The sequence below is a fragment of the Hyposmocoma kahamanoa genome, unplaced genomic scaffold (assembly GCF_003589595.1).
Source record: "Hyposmocoma kahamanoa isolate Upper Pololo Valley unplaced genomic scaffold, ASM358959v1 227, whole genome shotgun sequence".
Lineage (NCBI taxonomy): Eukaryota > Metazoa > Arthropoda > Insecta > Lepidoptera > Cosmopterigidae > Hyposmocoma > Hyposmocoma kahamanoa.
Window position 1 is genome coordinate 209,630 of NW_020653746.1, and position 9,820 is coordinate 219,449.

At 37.4% G+C, this 9,820-nt stretch overlaps 1 protein-coding gene across 2 annotated transcripts in view; it reads left to right on the top strand.

The window, feature by feature from the left end:
• LOC113228337 overlaps nt 1-9,820 on the top strand; it is a 68,735-nt gene that overhangs the window by 57,962 nt on the left and 953 nt on the right. Inside the window, exons 2-5 of one of the 2 annotated variants that reach the window (XM_026461603.1) lie at nt 4,908-5,451; nt 6,809-7,787; nt 8,638-8,789; nt 9,431-9,609. In XM_026461603.1, the coding sequence (XP_026317388.1) occupies nt 4,908-5,451; nt 6,809-7,787; nt 8,638-8,789; nt 9,431-9,609 (1,854 nt within the window). Of the gene's footprint in view, nt 1-4,907; nt 5,452-6,808; nt 7,788-8,637; nt 8,869-9,430; nt 9,610-9,820 lie in introns of those variants that run through there. The other variant, XM_026461604.1, reaches the window with a different exon arrangement.

Genomic DNA, 9,820 nt, shown 5'->3' on the forward strand with positions numbered 1-9,820 from the left:
TCTAGTGACGGGATGAACAAGTCGATAATTACTAGGCTCTGTGTCGATTCGCTACAGAAGCGCAGTACTTTTTCCTTTGATGAAATTCAAGAGCAGTCCCATTGGTCGTACATAATGGGAAAACGGTCGTAACTACGCATTTAGTGCTTCGAAAGCAGGGCCCTGGACATAGACTAAACATGGTGATCTTATACCTCAGTCAGATCGAAATTCTAAATTTCATGCGTGTCGGTGGAGTAACGGCCGTTTGTTGGTTGTGCTTCGCCCGCTGCGCTTCGAAATCCCTTCCACGACTTTACAGACCCTGTATTGTCAGGTCCCAGGAGTTTCGAGCCCGTACCAGACAACAGTCTTTTGTAGTGTTCACAGTACGGGGAATTCTTTAATCTGAAACCACGTAATTCGTTCTAAAAATAAGTTTAAGAGATTTTCATATACATTCAGAAACTTGTTCAAAGCACAATAATTAATTCTCCTTGTAAGAAACCAAGTTTCAACGGCAAACAAGAAAAAACCAGATTCTTTTTTTATAGTATTTTTATTTTTACAATAGAGTTGGATGCACCAGTTATTTTCTACAAATACAATATTATCAATGCATTTAAATCTGAACTCGCATTGAAGAAAATATTTGATGACATTTTATTTCGTCCGCAAATGTATGTTGGTCATTTACGAACATACAAATTTATTTTATGCATTTGAATGGTCAGTCTCAGTGAATAAAATGTTCAGCAATGCAGTTTTTAAACGATAAATGAATTTTGGTTAATGTGTACAATGAGAACAAATGGTTGGTAACGAATACTGATTTAAATATTAAAAAAACCATTTATCGTAAAAGGCGGTTAACTAAAAATAATTTCGTAATTTTTGTTTACATTTCTCCATCCAAATTTTCTGTTTTATAACGTTATTGGAATTCCAGCAATTTAGTAACTAGAAATTTTGTAGTTTTTGGACGAAAAATAACGAAATATGGAAATCATTTGAAAACTTCGTCTACGCGTATAATCTTAAACATGATATCTTGTGTATTATTTACTTTAATATGGTAATTAGAGCATTTTGTAAATTCACACGACAGAAATTTTCTTGAAATTTTAACAAAATGACAATTTTACAAATGTCGATCCGTTTGCTCGACGCAGACTGACTGAAAGAAATTACACTTGTTTCATTTCGAATACGACACGGACGCTCTAGTTACATAATCTGCCTTTTTACATATATATATTATTATCATTGTATATGGATCATACTTACTTTCGTTTGAAAATCAATTTAATAAAAAAAACTCCATCTTTGTTGTTCAAAAAAACTTGCAAGTTCACCAATAAACATTCGTTTCTGTGTTTTCATATTATGAAAAAAATCAGTTTTTGCTAAGTAACGGAATCACTTTCTTAACCACCCCAAGTCTTACCGTTATTGCGGCAAAAACACCCCATGAGCATTATGCATGGGGCTGCATTCAATGCAGCAAGACGATGACACACGGTACCGAGCGGAGCGGGTAGCGGAGACGGTTGCACATTTGATATAGGACAATCCATACCGCGTACCAAGACATACAGCGTATTTCCATTCTTATGTACGGTTGTGAGCAGAGAACAAACTCTTGGTGACTAGAAGAAGGATTCTCAGGAAAATATTAGGGCCATTATAAAGGGCAGTAGCTGAAGAGTCCTCACTAACACTGAAATGGAAGAGCTCGTCGTCCAGTCAAACATCATCGGCGAAATCAAAGCGCACAAACTTCGCCTGACTCGGCCATTTAGAAATGTTGGGAGAGGACCGGAACGTGAAGAGAGGACTCTCTGGGTCGACATACTGGATGAAGACCGGTTGCTCGTCTCAGGTGTTGCTGGAGCGTCCCAAGGAACAACTTCGTTCTAAGGAATCGCTTCTCTTGTGTAATGTAACCACATCCGTATAATTAACTATTTTCTACGAAGATGTTAAACGTTAGGAACGTTACATTGTAAACATCGTTAGTTTCACTAAAAGGACTTCAACTTACCACATTATGTATATCTCACCGCTGCTGAATACAGGCTTATTTTAAGACTATACCTATTACCAATTGTAACAACGTAAAGTTTTGATGATTCGCAAATCTTTTTTTATTGTGAAGTATTCAATGTTATTTTCCACCCTGCAATGGCTATGGCTATTTACATCACATTTACATAATTGAATATTGATAATTATTAACGGCTTGTAGAGTTACTACCTGTCATTTGAAAAAAAAAACTTTAAAAATCAACGATTTTGATTTAAAAATATATTTTTTAATTTAATTGGAACTTAAAAAACATTGTCTTCTTTTTGAGTTCCGTTTCAGTCGGTTAAAAATATACACAGGACAAACATCAACGTTTTTTAAACAAAATTATTCTTTTAAGTTTTTGAATGTAACTTGTTTTGTCCAAGTTCCTGAACGAAGGCTGTTTGACAGCTCACAGCTGACAAAAATTGCAAAGCGCGCGAATGCAGATTGGCAGACTCATGAATTTAATTCATTTCTACCTCAAATTAGTGTTTTATCATTATAAACTTACCCAAAGTCTTCCAAAATCATGTATTACCGTTCAGAAGTGATATTAAGTTCGAAAATTTAGAAGTCACGTGTGAAAATCAGCGAAATATTACGACGTAAAGGATAACATATAACCTTTCTCCAATTTTTGTTTCTTTTGTTAAAAATTCTTCAAATTACGAGCACAATGGATATTGTACCGAGTTAAGGTGATCTCAAAGGTACGTCGAACCGGTTTTGAGGAGACTTATTTACAGCTTTTATAGGTTATTTCGATTTGATAAAAAACGTACCTATTGTCATCAGCTACCCCTTTGAAAAAGGGTTGTCGTAAGTTGTACATTGTTATCTTCGATCCTTTTTAGTTATTGGTCGGTTATTCGTGGGATTTTGACTTTTAAATGATGATAATACCGAAGGTTAGGAAGGGGCGAGAATCCATAAAAATAAAATAGTGACAATCATTTGACGAGCGTGATAGCTCAATAGCACTATGGAGAAGGCTTCTGGTACGATTCCCGGTAAGATTAATTAGGGAAAAGTAACTTTTCTAGATTGATTCAGGGCTCCAAATCTGCTAATTTTAAATCATCTCAGTTGTGTGTCCAAATCGTGTGAATGGCATGATTTTTTATGTCTGGTGCTCTGCTAAAGGGTAAGAGCACTGGTTCGTCAGTGGCTAGCCTTAGAGCTACTGTTCAAACTGCTATTGCAATTTTTTGGTTTTCTGCTCTTCAATGGTGAGTCTATGGCACGTCATTGGTGTAGTCTCTAATCTTCCAAATGAAACGAGATAAAAATTAAGATATGAATTTCCACCCTCCTCCTCCTCACCTATGGTGCGGAAGCATGGACACACACTAAGCAAAATATGCACATAATTAAGATGGCACAAGGACCGATGGAGCTTTCTATGCCGGGCATTTCTATCGTAGATTGTGCACCAAATGTCGAACTTCGACGTAAATTGAAGGTCGATGACGTGGGTAAATCGCATCACTAGGATATGGTGGAGGTGGCCAAGAGGAGCAAAAAAGTCACTGGGCAGACCACCAGCCCGATGATCTGACGATGTTGTCAGGTTTCAGATCGCGCTGGTTGCGAATGACGCAGCATCGTAAATATTGGCGCAATTAAGAAGAGGCCTATGCCCAGCAATAGGTTGATGTAGACTGACAATGATGAGTAATTTCCATGGTAGTTTGAATGAGGCAACAAGATTGTTAATGATTGAACAAATGAATGCCATCACTGCCATTTCCTTGACACTATTGAGATTCAACTGCCATTGTAACTAGATTTTAGCAACAAATATTATCATTGTTGCAAAATGACCTCAGTGGAGTCTGAATGGAATTACAATGACCAACCGTTTCAAGGTAATTAAGCAGAAATGGGCCCGTGATCTGGGTGTTGCGGGCAGTGCCCCAGAATTACCTTAGTTGCAAAGTTAACCTTGTAGACCAGAATTCATTTTTCAACTGAAGAAATTCCAAATTTGTGGTACTTACAGGTTTTTATTTTTTACAAAATCCCATTTGCCTGTAATTTCACAAGTACCCTTAAAATCAGAACATAGTGATACTCACATTACTGCTTGTATGTAGAAATAGGTGTGGTAGGCTGTGGTTTAAGAAGCAGTAGAGCTTGTGAAAGAGTTAATCCAGGATAGTACTACCACCTTACCTATTTCTGTCGCTTAGCAGTAATGTCAGCATTACTGTTCCGATTTTGAGGGGTAAGGGTGCTGGTAAAATTCTATATATAATATATAAAATATATATAAATTAATAATTGAAACCTCTGCCTACCTCTGCTGTTATTGTTATCCCTAATAAAGGGCTCATATGTGTTGCATTATTTTAAATTTAAGACATGTATACCATATGAATGCAATAAATATATTGAGTATTGAGTTTCTGAACAAAAAAAGAAATCGAAAAGTATAAACTTTTTCAAGCTTACAAAATGGCGATGTGTTAAACACATTCTGCTAAACTTACATTACTGGTAAAGACTGGAAGTAGCGTGTGAAAAGGTGGAGAAATAATTTTATCAAGATTTTTATTTTACTTTAATAATATTTCATATTCCGCACACGCTATTTCATATTTCAGTTAAGTTTGCAAGAGAAAAGAAATAACTTTCAAAACTTTCAGTAAGAAATAAATAAAGGTCAACTTATGTCTCAGGGTGTAGTGGTAATGACCCTTAGATCTTTGCAATTTAAAGCTCTGAGTGGCACTGTAGCTGTTATGGACAGGCCCGCCAAACTCTTTTTCAAGAAGCTCTACTCCTGCTAAATGATAGTAAACAATTTCCAATTCTATAAATAAGTCTAAATGTATGTTTCTATCTATTTCAGATTAATACCCGTAAGCTTCAAGATAGACTCAGGCAATAACGCAACAAAACGCAAGAAAGAAGAAGCCGTAACAGCAAACTACAAACTGAAAATGCTCCCACAATCACTGGCCCTAAATTCACCAACCCACACACCTTCAAAGCGGAGAATTCTCGGCGAAATACAAAATTCTTCATTATTCAGACCCTCGAACACTGAAAACATTAAGTCTCCTTTATTTCTCCAAAAGAAATCTGACATTCCATTCTTACCAAAAAATTCTCCAGTTATCGATAGGATACTTACACCATTGAAGAAATCCCCTTTGATAGATAATAACTCTTCACCAGTTACAACTAGATCTTCTTTTACTTTGAAACGAACGAAAACTTCTACGAATAAAATTACGAGAATCTTCGAAGATAGATCGAATTTCAAAATGTCGAACAAAGAGAATGTTTTAAGCAAAAGCTTTATGAAGATTGAAGTGGAAGAGGAGACCAGGGATTGCACTTTTAGTGACACCTTCCGAAGAGCGACCAGCACTAATTGGTCCATGACAAAGGTGAGTGTCGTCAGTCATTTTAGATTCTTCTGTCTGTGTAGGACATTCTTATGGGAGGTGTCACCGCTGAAGCAGTTCCAAATTCACTTGAGATTGTCAGATTGATAAAGTATACTCAATTATAAGGTAGATTCCCCTGAGAAGAGTAACTATGATATTATTTACTATTTTTAAACTAAACTACTACTTTTAAACTATTTATAAACTGCCTCCGTGGCCGAACGGTTACCATGCCGAGGTCCTGGGTTTGATTCCCAGGCGACATATGTATATGGCTTACATTTATTTCTCTTGTGAGTTTGGGTGTAGTTTGTGGTTGTCTATGTGTGTCCAAGGCACAGGGTTTCCCAAGTGCGGGGCTATGTTGAGTGTGTGCGTGCGTTATAATTAATTAAAATTATTAATTTAACTAATAACAATATTTAAATTTTTATTGAATTGATGTTCAATTATTTTTTATGTAAAATTACTCCACTAGTTTGTTATAATTATTAATACAAAGATCGAACACTTAGAAAAATTCCTTGCATCCGGCCGGACTCGAACCGACGTCTTCTAGCATACCATGCCAACTTTGCCACGGCACAAACCAGTGCACCTCACAAATTTTTCTATGTGCTTGTTGTTGTGTCTTTGTATTTGGTTTTTCAACAACTTTTTACCAAATTTTTTTAGGATCTGAGTATTCGATCTTTGTATTAATAATTATAATAATAATATTGTTCTATTATAATTTCTAGATATCTATTTTAGATTCTCGCCTCTCCCATAGCCTAAAAGATAAATTTTGAATTTTTAAATTGGAGAAGCAATGGCTCAGTCGGCCGGGCCAGGGACTCCAGTTCAAGAACCTACGGACAATATGTGCCATATTATTATTATTGTTAAAAATGAGACAATGAAGTTAGGGATGTTCTTTGTAAATAAACATTTGTCCTTATTTATCATTTCCAAAATTATTCCAAATATCGTAGGTAGAAACAACCAAAAAGTAAAAAAAAAACCGACCTCAAAAGTGCGTGGAATTACATCCCTTTACTAAGTTTTATTGAAATCGGTTACCGTAAAGTGCGCGTAACCAGATTTATCCCCTGGTTTGCCACCCTTAGAGGTGGAACATTTAGTATCCTCTTTCTAACAAAAAAAATCATCAAAATCGGTACATAAATAAAAAAAAAACAGCTCAATTAAGAACCTCCTCCTTTTTTTGAAGACAATTAAATAACAGATCACCATCATGGAAATTTCCTAATAATAGATTGGATGCATTGTCCAGGTTTTCTGGTCTTCCAGATTCTACTAATCGGTGATTTAAAATAAGGATTAAGTTTAATAATCTCTGTATTTATCTTTCCAGTTGGACTTCACCGACGCACTTCAATCAACATCCTTCGAAATGTCAACAAAGTCCGAAGCAGACACATTTGTACCTGAAAAAGAACTCATTCAAGACCTGGATCCTGAATTTGAGACCTTGCACGACCTGGAAGAAGAGTTTGAAAACGATCATTTCGATCAGTGCACTAAATACGAAATAATTTCTACAGATAGTCCTAATATTATATCTAGAGGACGGTCTACCGCTAGGAAGGTTGATTCCAGGAACTTCGTCTTTGGTGCTCCACTAGCTGATGATGAACAGTCAACGTCTTTCAACAAACCGAACATCACAGCGACCAGATCTTTAAATTTTGAAGAATGCTTTGAGTTTACCAGCCCTGCAGCGCGAAAAACTTCATTCTCAGTGAAGAAGTCTTTGAAATTTAACGAGACACCAACCAAAAAAGGCGATAAATTTGAAACACCCACCAAACACCATCCGCTGAGGCATGAACAGAGCGACTCCAGCATTGGTTCCATGGCTTCATTTGCTTCATCACCGAGTTGTAGTCAGTTGAGGCTGTTTACATCAGAAAGCACAACGTCAATGGAGAGCGGTTTTATATCTGAACTGGAAGAGCCGTTTCTAGACCTGGAAGAGACATCAAACTCCCCAAAAGTCCCAAATTTCAATGATCTGCTCTCTGGCCAGATAAAGGAGAACTTTTTAACCGAAAAGAACTTTTTGAAACGACCAACCTTGCATAGAAGCTTCAGCCTGAACCAGGAACCTAAAGCTAAAGTCTCGTTGTTCTCAATAAAAGAAATTGCTGATGTTAAAAAATCACAGAAGAGGCAAGAAACAGAAACTGATGTGGACAATATGGATAATAAACGTAGGAAATCTAATTCTGGCAGCCCAGAGAGTTTGGTGATGATGGAGAAACCACAAAGGCCGATTCTTCAACGAGCTTTCTCGGAGAATCATGCTTCGATTATGTCTGCTGTTGCCAGATGTGAGTTTACACAGTTTTTTCAGAATTCTTTTAGAGCTTTAAACATTTGAAATTGATATTCCCTAGGCCTGTGTCGCCCTCTGGTGTGCATCCGTACCTCGGACCTTTAAAGGCATCTCGCAATCTCAAAAACGACAAAATTTAAGTAATTTTTGGGGAACTGACGTAATAGGGTTAAACTATGTGGTATATGCTAAATATAACAGTGAATAATTAACATAAACAAAGAAACCATAATCGGGAGTTAATGTGATTCGTAGGAAGCCTAGTAAATCGTTTATCTGATAATTGAAAAACAACAAGTAATACTATTAGCTAAGATTATCATTAACCACATTATGTAACAATATACTGTATTCTGTTACATTACGTTCAAAGTGGTAACCGTTAGTAGCAGTAGAGCTTCTTGTGTAAGTATTTCTGCTACCAAGCAGTAGTGTTAGCATTACTGTGTTCCAGTTTTGAAGGGTACAGGCCCATGAGACTTGTTAACTTGTCTCTGGGTGAAGGGCACAGTAGCCCCCTAAGATCTTTGCGATTAAACGCTCTAAGTGACACTGCAACTGTTATGGATTGACGTGTCGCTTATCGATATGACGTTAGTTACGACAAAAATGTCGGATATCATAGATAATGACGATTTTAGCACACGAGTTTTCATGGTGTTGACGTAGCGAGGTACCGGGTTCGATCCCCAGCGGGTCAATGTAGACACTAAATTTTCTGTATTGTTTCGAGTCTGGTTGTTCGTGGTACAGTCGTTGTTTCGTATGTCCATAACACAAGTGCGTAGAAGCCTCGTAGAGCCGTAGTAACAACTCTTAATTGATCATTTTCGTATTTTTTGCAGCAACGGAAGAATCAGACCTAATTGGTGATTTCTCCCTTCCCTGTGCGCTTCCCCTCGTCAGCGGAGACCACCAGGATCTTAAGTGCATCTCTGCTGACACCCTGGCTGGTCTCCTCAAAGGGGACTTTCATGACTGCATCGGGGATTTCCAGGTCAGTTCTAGGTTTCTACCTAATGCTTAGGTTGCCTAGGACGAAACTGTCATCTGAAAATAAACTACGGAGATTTAAGGTTTGTGTTTTAGACATTTTTCTTAGTGAATAATTCTCAAAACTGAATTCAAATGTATCTATTCACAGGTAACACAATTAAATTTGAATTCGTTATGTTGATTAGACTCTGCAGCTCATTCGTAAGGCAGGTTCCCCAGAGAAGAATGAGCAAGAAACTCTAGGGGTTGCTATTTTATATTTGAATACATTCGTTCATTATAATAATACAAAGATCGAAAACTTAAAAAAAATCCTTCGATCCAGCCGGATTCGAACCGACGTCTTCCAGCTTAAGGTTGCAGGTGAAATTACAGTCACATGCGACTTGTCAATTTATGTCTCAGGGTAACGGGCGCAATGTCGGTGGCCCTCAGATTCTTGCGTTTTAAAGCTCTGCGTGACACTGCAACTGTTATGGACAGGCGTGTAGCTTACCATCAGGTGCGCGACTTATTCGTCCCGTCAATTGATATTATAAAAAAAAATTCTTGACTTTATTTATTAAGAAGTAGATAGAGATCACAGAATTTCGATTTTTCTAGCTTAGTTGCTTTCAATAATTTTATTTTAATTATTTCCAGGTGATCGACTGCCGCTACCCGTACGAGTTTCAAGGGGGCCACATCCCAGGGGCCATGAATCTGTACACACCACAACTGGTTCAACAGCTGTTAGACCAGCCCCGGAACAGCGCCAACGATGGTAGGAGGAAAATTGTAGTGTTTCACTGCGAGTTTTCCTTGGAAAGAGGGCCTAAGCTGTAAGTTTATTTTAATAATTTTGCCTCAATTTACGAATATTACACACCATTCTTACTACACATACTTTACCACATACTTGCACTACACACTATCACCTCTCACTCGCACGACTCATTGACACCACACACTCACACCACACACGTGCACCACATACTCGCATCATACAATAACACCACACACATACCACACTGTCACAGCACACACACTCGC